Raw genomic sequence first — 16094 nt, forward strand, 5'->3', positions numbered from 1 at the left:
GGAATGTTAGTGAGAAGGAAGTCTTCATTACACTTTGTCTGTAGATCCAGTATTTATATCTAAGCGCTTGTTGGATTTTTGTCACGTGACTGTTGGTCACAGGTGAGCCAATCCTGGTTTGTGTACATGGTTCCTGATTCTACCTGTGTTCACAAGTAATCAGATTACTTTACATTCACTGAGGTGTCTTATAAATTCATCACTGTAAATATTTGTGAGGTAATCTGACCAATGTAGATCATAGAAATATGCTACTATGTCCTGTAGAGCTCAAAGACTAATAAGCTATTTACCCAGTTAATAAAAACATATATATTTAACAAACCCTATTGATATCCAGCCATGTAGGGAGTTGAGGTTTTATGTGTTTCTGCCTCCTCTCCTCTGTGGTGCTCTGCTGACGACATTAAAAATGTGACATTTAAAAAATTCAGAACAACTTCTGCGGGAAAACAAAAACTGTCCCAGTGTGAAGTCCACAGAGTGACGTTTGTGGACTAGTGTAAAACTAGCGATGACTCTCAGAGATCTCAGAGTGAGATATCACTAAACTAAAACAGCTGGATGTGAGGGAGGCGATGTTTTCTGTAAATGACAACTCTCATTTGTCAAGTCTCCTTCCAAATCTTTTTAAAGAGCCTGTAGAGACCATATGTGGTCAAAACAGGAACACTCAGTACCAGGAACCTTTAATGGGAAATTCCAACAAACATCAAGTTTAAATATGTTTTTATTATGTCCATGTACACGAGTGACCTTCCATCACTGTGCTTCTTACAGCAAAGAGGAAGATTGTGTTCTTAACTTTGTAATTCTGTGGGAACTTTCAGTTCTGATTAGCACTGCTGTACCTACCTGATGATTGTCGCTTTGAAGAAACGAGAAGAAGTTCAACTCTAGGAATAAAAAGCAGAAAGGCAGAGTTAGTGCTGAAAGTCAGCAAATGGCCGCATAAATTACAAATAAATGGGTTTTACATTGATGAGAGTCAGAGGCAGATGATACTCAAAGTGTGCTTTTTAGATTTTTTAATAAAGAATTTAAATGAAACTTTTATAATAACAACAACAACACAAAGATAAGTCAGTTTCCACCCTGCAGTTGTTCGCCCACACAGTGTTATTATCTGACAGCTGGCATCTAAAAAGCATGTGGGTTTGTGTCTGTGACAATAATATCAGAAAGATGAAAAACATAAAATCATGAGAAACATTCAGATATGAATATTCTGCTCTCACAAACCAGCTTTTCTGTCTTTACTCTGCTCATTTGTGTCTGATTTTACAAATCTTAATTGTTGGAAGCTTCCTCTTCCTTTTCTTAGTTACCAGGGCGACAATTCCCACACATATGATTGGGTACTTGGAAAAAAAACAATGGCACTAACAACACCAGCATCTTTCTGGAAGGTTTTCAGTTTCGGTCTGGACACATTCACCACCTTTGCTTCTACATTAGATTTACTGTGTATCAGTCAATGAATCAATCATAATAATCAAATCAAATTTGCCTGTTCTTAGACCTCGTAATGATTCTGAAGCTGCATAATTACACCTAATACAAATTTAATCAGAAATACTGCTTGCATGGCTGCATCCTGAGAACGTAAACAAGGAGCAGCTTAAACACATGCATTATCGATGTGAATGTGAAATAATTTCTCATCTCATATTACCTGACAGGTCATTGGGGGTGTGGTAGTAAGGTCTGTAGTCCTGGATCAGTGGTGGGACAGGGGGGATGTAGCTGGTGTCCATTGCTGGCATGCTGGGAGTGCGGCTCACAGGAGAGGCCTGGTGATGCAGGTTCAACACACTGAAGGAGAAGAGGAAGAGGTAATGAAGCCACTTAACTTGTAATTAAGCTTTTATTTCTTGTCATATCTATCATCGCCGTGCTTTTTATCACCTCCACTGAACTCGCAACTGAAACCTCTGAACAAAACCTCTCAGAGGATTCATTAAAGTCAAATAAGCAGCAGATGCACGCAATGAATTTTAATTTGTGCAGAGAATGCAGCTGTTAAAAGTTTAAGGAAATCTTCTGTAAGGTTCACTTCTCATCCTGAGAGCCTTGTTGTCTCAAGCATTGGCTTCTATTGAACTTTAACTCCTGGAGCGTCTCTCCTGTAATCAGCCAAATATTTCTTAGCACACTTGAGTGCGCTGATGTGCAATGTCAAAAGTCACTGAAGTGTTCAAGTGCAAAACTGATGAATCATTTAACAAAACACATAACACAGCTCTGCATACCAGCAGCTAGAATAAGCCTCAGTTTCATGTAATGAAATTCAGACGGCTAGCGGGGATGAAGTCAGAGTCTCTGGGTGTGCAGCTCACCCTTTGTTGATGGGGGGCGGTGAAGTTGGGGATAGAGAGGGACATGCTCTTTTGATTGGAGGCGGCAGTGGCGGTGGCGGAGGCGACGAATCCTGTCCCTCGTCATCCGAGGAGCTGTCCAGCGTCAGGTCGATCACCTCCACTTTCTTGCTGTTGCTGCTGTCGCTGCCGCCGTGGCTGGACGACGAGGAGCTTCGCTGATCAGAGCCTGCCATCGTCCGACATGAGCCTGCAGAGCAGCGGTGACAGATCAGTGTGTGAACAAAAACACAGCACTCTAAACACATGTTGCTTGCTTCCATATAAGATGCAATATGTTTGCTACTATGGAGACAAGACTCGGCAGCATCATGACTGATGCTTCGTCAAATTACCCAAACAAAAAGAGGCAGAGTATATGCACATCTCTCTCGTCTCTCTCTTCTTAACTCCACCTAATCCCATTTGTATCATTTCCAGCCAATTAATGCTGCCATTATATAAAATCAACCTGTCTCATGGTGTCCCTGTCCACACCCCATCTTACCATCCAGCCCGTTGTTATAGGATGCAGAGGAGACCTCTTGCACTTCCCTCTTCGACCTCATGGGGGCCCAGCTGCCGTCCTCCTTAAACTGGATCTCATCACAGTCCATGCAGCTGTTTAGGATCTCCACGAAAAGTCTGGCAGCAAACATACAGGACACACACACACACATTTTGAAACAAAGGCTCTGCACAGAGGAAAAGATCTTCAAGGTAAAATGAATTCTTCAACACCAGAAAAAGGCTGACATCAACCCTCTCCCCACATGAAACACTCAACAATAAGGCCTTTGGATAGTGAGTGAGTATTTTGAAGATATGCATCAGTTCTACCAAAGCATTTCTGACACATTTCTGACATTACTGACTACAGATGCAGTCAAGAGCTACAAGCTACAAGCTTCAAGGTTACAGGATGCTCATTATTTCACACTTTGTTTTGTTACATCTGGACCAAATTAGATTTTAGCAGTTAACTCAGTGCTAACACTTTTTTTTAAACTGTCAACTAACAACAATGCTGCATGACAAGTAAAATACTACTATATTACTTTAGCTGCTCATTGCCTGACATTTTCCAGTGTTCCTTTTATTTATGTCATATACATGATTGTAGTATCACATTGGTGACACCTACATCCTGGGTTTTGTTCATTTAAATATCTTTGATTTGTGCTGTGCTTATATTTTAGTTTAGTATTTAGTATAGTATAGTTTTAGTATTTTAGATTTTGTTTTAATAGTGCTAAGGTAGGGACTTCTGTATGATAAGAACTTCTGTACCCAGTTAAATTTGGAGGTGAAGAAAAAACAAAGGGCAAAAAAAAAAGAGGAAGAGATGGACTGGAACTTTAAGAAGACCTAGTTATTGGTTTTATTGACTTACTGCAGTGACTAAAATAAATTGATCACTCCATGTTTTGGCCAACGTGGCAATTGAAGCTTGAGTTTTTTCTCCTCCTTGTATATCCTTGTATTACTCTCAGCTTATCATTCAGTGCCATATATTCTCCGTATATCCATATTCATCATATATCTGTGTGCATGTCTATACTTGTATACATGACACTTTGTGGCTGGCTTTAACTCAACCAGTCAAGGTGGAGAGATTGAAGCACAGAACAAAAAGGAATGCATGCGTTTGTCTCATTTGCAGCTAGACACACCCCCTCGTCTTTAAAAGTATTTACTTTTGGCCCATGATGCTATATCTCCAGACTCATTTTTGCCTTACATAAAGAATTTAGGTGCCTCATGAGGGCCTGTCCTGAGTTCCCAGCAATGGAAAAAAACCTTTTCTTTCCTAGCAGGTCTTGAATTGCACACCAGGGGACAAATAAAGTTCTTTGATTGATTGATTGATTAAGGCCAAAAAGGTTATACATGGAGATGAGTGACTTTTTACCCGTCGATGATGAGGTGCTCGTAGGGGGCCTTCTTGTCACAGACGGGACACACCCAGGTGGGCTTCTTCTCGTTCATCTGAATGTAGAGCGTGGCGTCAAAACATTGCAGGTGGGAGCATGTCAGCGCCCGGCATGGAATCATCAGTCGCATCTTCCCCAGCTGCACAGCAAGCACACACATGTACAGTCAGAGGACATGCACAGCAGGGATAGAAGGGTATATGGGATGTGCCCACATGGAACAGACACATGATGGGGGTTGAGAAGACAATTTGACAGGTGGATCAGGTTCACCACAAAGAGTTAAGTGCATGAGGGCATGCTGAGTCACACACAAATAATGGACAGACATGTTCTGGCCTGACTGCAATCTCTAAACGCTGGTTTAAATTTATGAGGAACAGGAAGGATGTTTACCGGGCAGAGCAGCGACACTCGGAGACTGGTCGTGGCTATTTCACTGTCTGGGTCTGCTGTTAGCTTCTCCTTGACTGCAGAATAGAGACAAAGGACACATAAGGGACCTAAACATTCTGCTTAATTAAATCTGTAGAGAAAATGTGTAAAGAACTCTCACTGAGTGCTCTGGAGTGGTCTGGGTTTCTGATGCCTTTTGCTCGTAGTCTCTGTAACAGCACTGTGGATGACTGCTGCTTCACCAGGTATACTGCCATGGAGTAACTCTGCAGACACACAGAACACAAATAATTGTTATGACTCAGTCAGAGAGCGTCCATACATTCAGATACACGCCGAGATATCTTTCCAATGTGAAGGTCAGCATGAAGGAAGACAGGGAGACAGAATATCTAACTGCACACTGACACTATGATGTTCAGTTATATTTCCTTTACTGCCCTCTGCTGCCTGTCTGCAGGACTATATCAAGCTCCAGTTCATTTCAGTCAAATAAACAATTCATGTGTATTGATTTTAAATATGAATGTGTATATGGTATAAGTGAATTTACTGTGGGCTATATGATGCAGATAAATATTTAAACAATGAATCGACTGAGCATGGAGTAAAAGCATATAAAGTGTCTATTTAACCATCAATTACAGGAATATAATGCAGGAGTTACATGAAAACTGATCAAGAAATCTTCACGTAAAAAGCGTCCAATCTTACCCTTCCGATCTCAGCAGTCCACGACACCACAATGGTATTTGGGACTGTGGTGGACAATCTGACCAGTGAGGTAATGTTGATTGGCCGGCTCGGCCGCTTGGGCTCGACGCCATTTTTGGTTGGAGGAAGATAACCCTGGAATATAAGACAATCCACATTTTCAGTGATTTCAGTGATTCAATAAAGCTGCGGTGTTTTTATGTGATGATTATTTGTAACTTACGGGCAGGTTACACGGCTTCCCGTTGACTTTCACACACAGATTTGGGGGGAAATGATCTTCCTGAGGACAGCTCGTTTCAGACAGGCAAAACCGCAGCTGAACTTGAACTGAGAAGTCACACTTGGTCCCCGAGATGTCCCTTTGAAGGAAGAGACAGACTTTTATCAGCACACATCTGCAGAATGCATGTACAGTTATACATTATTCATAAACAACCCGGCATCCTGTACCGACAGAGCTGTGTTTCTCTTACATTGAGCTGCTGATCTGCTGAACTTGCTGTGGTGTTAATGCAAAGGCAAAACATGTCTCCTGAAACCGCTGGCTGTTGTCTGACGCTGCGGAGACAGAGTTAGAGAGAGAGAGAGAGAGAGAGAGAGAGAGAGAGAGAGAGAGAGAGAGAGTGGACAGAGAGGAATGTTCAATCAGCAGGAATATTACACAAACACAAAAGCACACTTTCACTGCTGGGCAGTGAGTCATTTTATCTTATTTAAAACAAAAAGAAACATGTTCAATACAGTATATCAAAAGACAGCATTGAATAGGTAGACTTTATATGCATGAATTGACTCACTGAAGAACACCTGGACGTCAAAACCAGACCTCACACTGTGGTAAAGAAGAGGAAAATGTGTGTACGTGCTCTATTAATAGGCCCACCTACAGGTGCTGGAAATAACTGCTGGTACTAACCCGGGCTCCATTAAAGAGACAGCAGGTTCACAAAGCCAAGAAAAAGCAGAAAACAGAGCGTTATGAGGGTTGAATGCTAGCTCCGTAATGCATTAAAGGAACAGTTCTACTATTCAGAGAGCAAGATGAAAAAATGAATCACACCTAGAGGCAGCAAAGTTCACATTTAGACTGGAGCTGAGGCAAGCTTGAGTGTGTCAAAAACATGTTGTATCCTGTTTATTTAAGTAGTTTTCAACCACATGTAAAAATAAAACATTTTGTGTTTTGCACTGTGAGGTCAAACGGTCATCAATCCGTAAGAAGTATACTATTCATAACATTCCTCTGAGCTTTTTTAACTTTTCTCCATCTCAAGTTTATTTCCTACACTAGCACAGACAACCACCTATAGCCACCATTAAACTACTGTCTGCATATTTTACTTTATAAAACATAACTGTGAATCCTTTGGCCTGAAGGCTGTATAAATGAAGGGGGAGGATGACTTACAGAAACATGATGGGTGCATTAATTACCTAAAATAATGTTGGGATGTCAGGGAGTGACAGCTTAGAATACACGCAGAGAATCTGGTGCTTGCTCTGCCTGAACCAGCAGATGAACACACACACACACAGACACACACAGCAGGATAAAGTATACATAGAGATAATTTCTTTCTATGCAGGGCGTTCAGAGACGTCGTCTCCAGTTCCTGTGGATGATTACTGGACCAATCATGTCCCTCCTATCATCAGCCTTTCAAACAGCCATTAATTTTCTGAGTAATAACCCATTTTACCACCCACATGGTATATAATTTGTATAGCTTGTGTTTATTGTATCTCTGTTCCTGTGTTCTTTAAGCCGCAGCTTGTGTACTGCAGAACAAAAATCCTACACAAGTGTGCTTTCGAACAACAGTCTTCCTGCTCTCCGGGCACACTGGTTATAAATAGAATGTGCTCTCTCACTCTCTCACTCTGTCCTTGCTTGCTCTTTTTCTCTCTCTCTCTCTCTCTCTCTCTCTCTCTCTCTCCCTCTCACTCTATAACTCACTGTCTTGCTGGCAGTGGATTTGTTTCTGGTGTTTCAATGTGTGTGGCTAGGAGAGATATGAGAAGGGTTGAAATGAGCTTTGATTGATGTCTTCCTCTCAGACACAGACACATGCGCACATGAGCTCACACACACACACACACACACACCTTTAACTCAACTGGATTAAGATGCAAACTCACAAAAACCCTGAAACTTGATTAACACTGCTCTTTATGGAGTCGTGTTTAAACTCTTAAATATGGAACTACAAGCTGTGACCAGCTAGCTTAGCATATGCACTGAGAACAAGGGAATACTGGGTCTGTCCAAAGCTACTTTAAGACTTTCTAATACATGAAGTTTGTCCTAATGCATACAAGAGAAAGACAGCATGAATGATTTGCATTAGACATGAACTCCTTTCTCCTAATCAGACATGCCTCCCTAACATCTTTCTGGCAAGCAGTTGCATTAAAGGATACACAGGCTTCGGAGGAAATGTGTGGTCTTTTGGTCAGCAGGGTTCAATGAAAGAGAGGCTGTCCACATCCAGGAGCAGCAATGGAAACATGAGGACAGGGTTCATAGAGAAGCAGAATAGGCCACGCAGATGGAAACAGAGAGAGAGTAGCAGACGTGCATCAGGTCACACACGTGTGGTTTCCGTTGTCTTTATGAACAAAGATCTGAGTGACAGCATGGCGACACTTTGTTTTAGCTGCTGACAGTACAGATATGAACAGCTAATCGGAGTGCACAGTGCAGATGTGCACTCTGATTAGCTGTGTGCTGAGTTTGTGTTCGGCTGCATTTAATGCACCAGCATCATGTAATGTCCTCCTGTAGCCACAGAGGCCTCTGTTCAGCAAAGGCTACAGACTCTTGCTTTAATTTGAGAAGAATTAAAGGTAGGGTAGGAGATTTTGAAAACTGAGTGAGTCAGCCAGATTTTGAAAGTAAACACACGCCCCTTTCTCTCGGAGCTCACCCCGAAGCCACGCCTCCCAACCAGTCTGTGACTTCGGCCATCACGCACGTACGTACCTCTCTGGTGCGCGCAGAGCAGGAAGAGAGTGACAACCAGACGATACCCCCGTAGGATTGGCTGATGTTTTTAGCGTTTTATAGCTTCCACAGATGATTAATATTCTTCGTTTTAAAGCGAAACTGCCGAACTAATTGGTTGCTATCGGATTGTAAAGAGAAGTTACACTAATTTAACAAAAAGTGCATCAGAATGAAATCTCCTACCCTACCTTTAACAACATCAGACTCAATAAATATACTTTTTAGACTCACTGAAAGATGAAATAAAATTAATGATGCTTTGAGCAGAACTGTAATTACTGTTCAGAGCAATGCATGCAATCTTATTTCTGTCTAATGGCACTTATTAAAACGCAAACATTAATAAATGACTGGGACATTAATTTTGAGATGCAAGCCTAATTACTATAAATAAATAAGTCTTCTATCAGTGTAAATCTCCTACTATGCATCAAGCTGTGCAGATCATGCTAACCTGCAGCCACCAGAGGAGAACAGCTGAGGGGAGACTGCTAAAAAGTGTTGAGTGGGCATTAAAGTTAATAAGGACTGCGTGGTTGATGTCAAACTTTAAAATCCATCTACTTGTTTTGACACCACTCTTTGACAGTTAAGAATCATGGAGCTAAGAGTGCATGCTGTGTGAGAGCAACGGTGCAGTGCCTGCAGAGTCTCTGTCCTTCATGGTAAACACTGTGAGACCAGCAACTGTGCTGTGTTTTACACTGATTTCGAAACTATAAACTGTACATTAGGCAGATGGTGGGAGGAGTGACAGATGGAGAAATGACCTCCAATAGGCTGATGTTTACAGTAAAGAAGAAATAAACCAAGGAGGACTCAAAATATACAGTCAGCTGTGGATTTATGGGTCACGGTATATACAATTATCCTGACATGGCATCTCTAATATTAATACTTATACGAAGAGGCTAAAAAATAATGAAGTAGTGTATTAGTTAGAGGTGGAAAAGGAAGAGTTTTCCATTGCAGGAACCCAAGGTAGGCGTAAAGATGTGTGATTGTATACAGGCATAGTCCTTTAAGGCCTCACTGTATGTTACCAAAGTCGCATAAGATCCTCCTAATGAGATATTAATATAGCATCACAGATTCATCTTATTGTTCTGCCCTGATTCTGCTTTTTATTCCCTTTAGAAGCTAACCAACAAAGTTTCACTAATCAGCATCAAGCCTGAAAGAGGACCTAAAAGGAAGTTCCAGCTGTAGGGCCCCACAGACAGGTGCTAAATGCCCTAAAACAGTATGTTCCTGCAATGGAAATACAGGACATGATCATCAAAGCGGCAGAAAACAGCAGCTGATGACGCTGAAAACTCTCAACTCACCCACAACTGTCTGCCTGCAGAGGTCTGGGGTCTAACAAAGAGTCTGCACACTGCACAAACCTGAGATACTCCAAACTTTAACCCATTAAAACATAAATATGTTCATGTTTGGTCACATCTCTTTGGAAACAAAGGGGTTGACCCATCAGCATGCTCATATGTGGTTACTAATGCATACTAGATTGCAAATGATGAATATTGCAGTAAGTAGAAACCTTGAAATACTCAGGTTCTAGTTGGAAGAGATGTGTGAGCTAAACATCAGAGAATGTGCTCAGCTCTGTAGCCTGTCTTCAGGACAACAAAGCCCAGCTGGAGTTTATTAACTTGTTAGTGGCTTTGCTACTTTTTCTCTGCATGGTACACCACAGGCACACAGACGCGCACACAAACACACAAAGGCAGCCACACATTTGTGCACAACAACACACAGCAGCATTCGCTGGCAGAACAAAAACAAAAATTCTTTCAGTGTCACTCAAATACAAAAATACAATGCTAGAAGGATCCACAACAAAAGGTCAGATCTGGATGATACACACACATACACACACACAATAAGTGAAACCTTTCCAGAAGTGTTAATCTCTCCCCAACAGCACTGATTATCTTTTATTACCTGCATAAGTAAGTTGTAAAGTTACATATTGACAGAGCTTGTTAGGAATGCTGGTGTACACACCTGGTTATCTCTGTCCACACATATGGTGTATCAAGGATTTCACTTTATCTCTAGAGAGTAGCGTTATGTAATAAAACCACACCCTATTCAGTATTTAATGGCACAACAAGTTAAATACATGGGAACAGTAAGAAGTGTTGCTTATGTTTTGTAAAAGAATGTTTAGAGCTCTAAGGTCTGTGTAATCAGGCAACTTGTGTGGAAGACGATGCACCAACTCCAACAGTAATGCTGGTTTAATGGGCTCCAAGAGATGGAAGCCTTTTTGATCAGCATGTTTATAGTTGAGTGCAGCCAAGGCTCCTTTTGTTGATGTTCATTTGCTGTGAGAACGCTGAGATGTTTACAGTGAGATAAAGATTTTGCTCTGGAGCACGCAGGGGTCAGACTACGAGCTGGTGAACGTCAGGTTGTTTTATGATGTTGAGTGAAGAGGTCGGGTTCTGCACTGTTGATGTTTGGGAACATCACCACCATAACCTGCTGCTTATAGTTGATAACGTATGTGATACAGTATCTGTGCTGATTCACAGAGGAGACATTTGTTCACAGGAGGACAAAACAAGATGTGCAGAACAACTGATTCGCACTGATTACATGTGCTTGCCCAAGGACACTCCAACAGTATTAAACTGTGCTGTGATTTTCTGGTACTTCCCCACACTAAAAATCCTTTAAGGTTATGTGAAAGAGTTACTGCAGCCAACAACACAAAATATATTTGATTATACTGACAACCTATTTTAAATAAAGGGTAATTCCTCACCACTTTTTTCTTTGCAGTTAGGCTTATGATTATTTCCCATAATGTTTAGCAAGCTCATTAACCTTGATCCAAATGAAGAGAGGAAGTATTATAAAATACAAGATTAAAAAAAAAGAGACTGAATAGCACCAAACTGCACATGAAAACTATATGGGAGCGGAAAAAAAAGAACATGTGCCAGACTTTAATAAAAATGTTTTATAGGAGTCAGCATATATTTAAACTTTATCACAAGTGAAGGCACTGGGGTTCAGCACAGTGTGCCGCACGATGAAATGAGACCTTTATGAACCATGTGCTGTGTGTTAATGGATCAATAAATGCTGGTATGATTGACTGTGTATTCATAGATCTCTAATCAGTGTTTTGAGGGAAAGGAATTCAGGAATCTGCAGGCCCAGAGTCTTTGAGGTGGTGCACTTGGTTACTGTATGTAACATCTCATATAGATGCATCATAGCACACATTGGCTGTGTCTTATTTTAGCTGCAGCATCCTACAGAGGCTGTACCTGACAGACCAGATGGTTTGTTACACAGACCAACCTGGGAAATTGTCCTTGGAATCTGTTTGGAAAGAACAGGCGGGTCCAAAACAATATTTGGCAGGTGATTGGATTAAGCATTTGTCAGTCAGGGCTAGGCTGAACCAATCACATTGTGTGATGCCGTCACCACCAGAGACAATTTAGAAACAGGACACGCAGTGAGCAGTCACCTCCTGCATCTGTGCAACTGTAACACAGTTCTAGTAGACATGACCACATACATGAGATCCCATACTCGACAAAATAAAACACATTTTCAAATGCTAGATATATTAATGCCATTCAGATACTAAAATCATGTAATTCCAAAAAACACAGAAGAGATTTTACTTTGTTGGAGACTGTGTCAGAAGTAGCACAGAGCTGAGTAACTTAGACCAAACCCAGCACGAGCAACAAAAATAATCCAGTTTCTGGAGTGCAGACGTTGTTCAGAAACTTTGTATGCAGTCATAATTAATTCATTGAATCATTTTGTGGCTGCTCAAGAGGCAGTAGAGCTGCATAATATTCAACTGTAATCAAAATGATATATGGAGCAGAACTAAATGCAAAAACACCATTAATGTTGCTAATGAATAGAAATAATTTGAATGATTTTAAGGCAAAGATACAGTATTTTACATTTGCACAATGTGGTATAAAAAGGAACCTCAAGTTACATCATGTCAGATAAATCAGGAGGTTTTAGATAATAAGAGAGGTGAGATGTAATCAAAAGGATTAATCATTAATAAAGTTAAAATACTCAAAAAAATGTGCGGCACTTCACATAGTTTTCTTTCCTCCCTGAGCCTTTGTAAACATGCTGATGAAAAATAAGGCTGTGACCTACTACTACAATACCCTGATAGTTTTCCACAAGGTCTTTGAGATTTACTATTCATAAACAAACTCATGTGTTTGAGTCACTTCTGAAGGAGCAGTGTTTAAAACGCACCCTTTACCACATGATGTCCTCCTCATGTGACCAGACATTATGCACAAAATGCTCATCAAGCCACAAGAATTGGGCTTGCATCTTTTTTCCCTGAAGATATGGTGATTATATCATGTATAATGCATGTGCACCACAATGATATCCATAATGAGTACAGAGCCACAGTTCTCCATGGAGGAAGGACAATGATGGAAAGTACACCCAGTGAGGTCGCCATGGTAATACAGGGGAAGCTGGTGCAGCTCAGACTGTTGACCACTTTAGACTGGCAGGGCTAACTAACCTTTATTCCCCAGACTGATAAGACTCTGCAGAAACCACATGGAGGGGGGGGGGGTAATGATAGCGAGAGAAGGAGGGAGGATGTGTTAGAGCGATAATAAATACGTTTCCATCCACACAAGAAACCCGGTTACGGTAAGAAATCAGGTTAAGGCAGGAAATCAGAGAGCACGATCACATGGTCTTCAGTTTCTGTAAACCTAAATATACATGCAGCTAATCAGACACCATATCTGTGAACTACAGCTCCCATATTTGAATCTCATTACTGATATATTCTGCTGCAGCAGGACAGTTGTTAGCATGTGGACTCACGCTTCACTAGGAGGACTGACTCTGAAGGCTGCGAATGTAATTTTCATATGAAGATTTCTTAGATCTAATTACATTATAAACCTTATTCCTATATACTCAGAAACATTACATACTTCATGATGTAATGTGCGCAGTAAAGCATTTAACACAAATCCAGTTTCAAGTAAAAACAGAATGAAGAGAATTCCTGACAAATCCACTTAACATAAACCAGCAAACACGCTGCTTATTAAATAAAAAAGTCCAAAACATAGCAGCTTGGTAACTCTCAAAATAGTACAAATAAAGTAAAAAATGAATTACTGACTTTAAGCATCCAAGAGTTGTTAAAAATGAGGAGAAGCCAACATGTGAGGTATATTAGTATAATTGTTTCATTGCAATATGGAGCTGAAAAAGAGAAGCCAACTTCATACGCTTAAAGAAATGCTCAGAAATCTTTCTAAGGCTCCACAAGAGTGCTTCACAGTGATCACTGATCAATCTCACAACAACAAAAAAGCCAAACAGCTTCAATAGATGTCTTCTATTGTCTTACCAAAATGTTTCATTTAGTATATGAGGGATGGAATTTTGCCTAGAAAACATTAGAAAACATTCATAAATATCTCAATCAATCGAATTACTATTGTTGGCGCTCGAAAACTATTAAATGAGCATGCAGAAATTTGTATAAAGAGGGCAAGATAAAGCTAAGCAGATGACTGATGTGCCAAAAATGGCAGCTCCTTTAATCCCAAAATCCCAAAACTCACTAATTTAGATCATTTGAAGGGTGGGACCTTTGAATGACAGGTGCCACAGATCTATAGAGCATCCACCTGTCCATCCATCCACACCACACATCCCGTGTTTTATGCAACAAACATTTGTGAAAAATAAAAAATTGGCTTTATGGTTTTAAAGATGCCCCGAAGAAGTAATAATCTGTCCTTTCACTGCACTTCTATATCTTCTGCACTGCCTGTTATAAAAAAAAAAATGAAACAAAAAACCCTGGTCTCCACCAAATCAGCTTTCTACAGCTAAAAAAACTGGCAGTCCAGAGGAGCCAGCAAACAAATGGGGGAAGGGAGTCAGAAAAAAATGAGCGAGGGAAGGGAAGAATGGGAGGAGGCGAGGCAACAGGAGACGGATCAACAATAGAGGGGAGAGAGCGAGAGCGAAGGAGGGAGGCAGGAAGAGAGAGAGGGAGTGAGCAGTAATCAGTGGATCATAGAGAAGTACACAAGCAGAAAAGAGACATGTGAAAGAGTGTGATCAGTAAGTGAGGAAAGCCTGGCTGTCTTAATGTTAGAGAAAGAATCCTAATGAGGGGGGGATGAAAATGAATCAAGTGATTTAATTCCTGCCCCCTATTATGATCAGGAAGAAAAAGGGTCATCGCCTCTGCTTTCATTTTCATACATTTATATCAGTTTTAATATGACAGCTTTTTCACTCCCATTCTCATTCCCGTTCTGTGCTTCTCGAATAAGAAAAGGATCAACATGCATTATTCACTGGAAAGTGCATTTGTGTTCTTAAAGTGCTGTATGTGCAGACGTGTGTGAGGAAAGAGATGTGGATGTGTGATTCGGATTCAAACGAGGGGACGGGTGTGTTCTGCGGGCACAGGTGCACGCCTGTGTGATTTCATCACTCCGCATGCAAATTCTGACCGAGAATGGCCGTGGAGACAGAAGACGGAGGGACAGAGAGAGAGAGGAGGCTGGGCGAGAGGGATGGAACATGTGCAGGAAATGGATAGAGTGAGAAAGGGAGGAGGAGAAAAAAGATGGTGTGATGACAGAGCTGCAGGCGCTGTGTTTGCACATGCATCTGCAGGCAAATTAATCACGAGATGGTCTCTTACTCCATTAAAATGCTAATGTAGGAAAATGTAGACATTTCCATATATTTGCAATATATCCCAGAGCTCACAGAGTGTTATTATGCTAAGTGCAGGCTGGGTGGACCTAATGCAACGACAAACCTAACCGAGATAAAGATTAAAAGTCTGTTAAGTAGGGAAATAAGAGACAAGATACAGGAAGTAATGCTTAAATGCTGGGCGCTCATTAAGTCGGACAAGGAATATTGTTCTTATTGAAACATTTAAACATTTCTAAAGCTCGGAGACTTATGTGAACAGTCTGAAAGCTGGAACAGATTTACTCCTTTTACACTTACTCGCGGCGTTTCATCTATCCAAACACCAATCAGGATTTTGAAATGTGTATCTTCTGGACTTACACAAGCTGACCAAGCTGAGTATTTCATTCAGGAAGTAGAGAGGTGTGTTAAGCAGAACTGGCAGAGAGCCGTTTTCTCAGCAGTGCTGAGTGGCAATGGCTCCACTAAACAAATAGAGTACTGCCAACGTATGTTGTGTTGATGGTTCACATGCAGCGAGTCATTTATATCCAAGTGTTTTCCACACAGATTAGTCTCACAGCTAGAATGAAAACATATTGTCAATAAAACCAACTCCTGCACAGCATCTGACATATAGCAAAGATAAAGATCCACAGTTGAAGTCCGTGTCAATTTTGTAATTTTACATTTAAGACATTTCAATGTTTTCACTGGCTTTGAACTCTCATGAGAAGTGCGCAAATTCTAATTCTGTAGCACAACAAAATTAGCGGGGAGCCTTTTAATACAACAAAGGAAATACAAATGTCAATGTTTTCTATCTCTGTTAAAAAATATATTTTAGAAAAGTAGTGATATAAATATCTACAACCTTCAAGGTTTCTTTTTACTTAGCTTTAACTTATAGAAAGAGTGATTTAAAACTACAAGTCTGTTTTAATAAATTAATTAAATACAGGAAAGACC

General features: G+C 40.7%; 1 protein-coding gene across 2 annotated transcripts in view; it reads right to left on the bottom strand.

Annotated features, from left to right (window-relative positions):
- Nucleotides 1–16094, bottom strand: part of LOC114433135 (E3 SUMO-protein ligase PIAS1-like) — a 41754-nt gene that overhangs the window by 4267 nt on the left and 21393 nt on the right. The window contains exons 3-13 of one of the 2 annotated variants that reach the window (XM_028401495.1): nucleotides 5878–5962; nucleotides 5625–5763; nucleotides 5402–5536; nucleotides 4848–4953; nucleotides 4688–4761; nucleotides 4270–4430; nucleotides 2866–3002; nucleotides 2340–2568; nucleotides 1676–1815; nucleotides 856–896; nucleotides 326–394 (exon numbers count right to left, since the gene is read on the bottom strand). In XM_028401495.1, the coding sequence (XP_028257296.1) occupies nucleotides 326–394; nucleotides 856–896; nucleotides 1676–1815; nucleotides 2340–2568; nucleotides 2866–3002; nucleotides 4270–4430; nucleotides 4688–4761; nucleotides 4848–4953; nucleotides 5402–5536; nucleotides 5625–5763; nucleotides 5878–5962 (1316 nt within the window). The remainder of the gene's footprint in view (nucleotides 1–325; nucleotides 395–855; nucleotides 897–1675; nucleotides 1816–2339; nucleotides 2569–2865; nucleotides 3003–4269; nucleotides 4431–4687; nucleotides 4762–4847; nucleotides 4954–5401; nucleotides 5537–5624; nucleotides 5764–5877; nucleotides 5963–16094) is intronic. The other variant, XM_028401496.1, reaches the window with a different exon arrangement.

Source organism: Parambassis ranga, chromosome 3 (genome assembly GCF_900634625.1).
Source record: "Parambassis ranga chromosome 3, fParRan2.1, whole genome shotgun sequence".
In the NCBI taxonomy this organism is placed as follows: domain Eukaryota; kingdom Metazoa; phylum Chordata; class Actinopteri; family Ambassidae; genus Parambassis; species Parambassis ranga.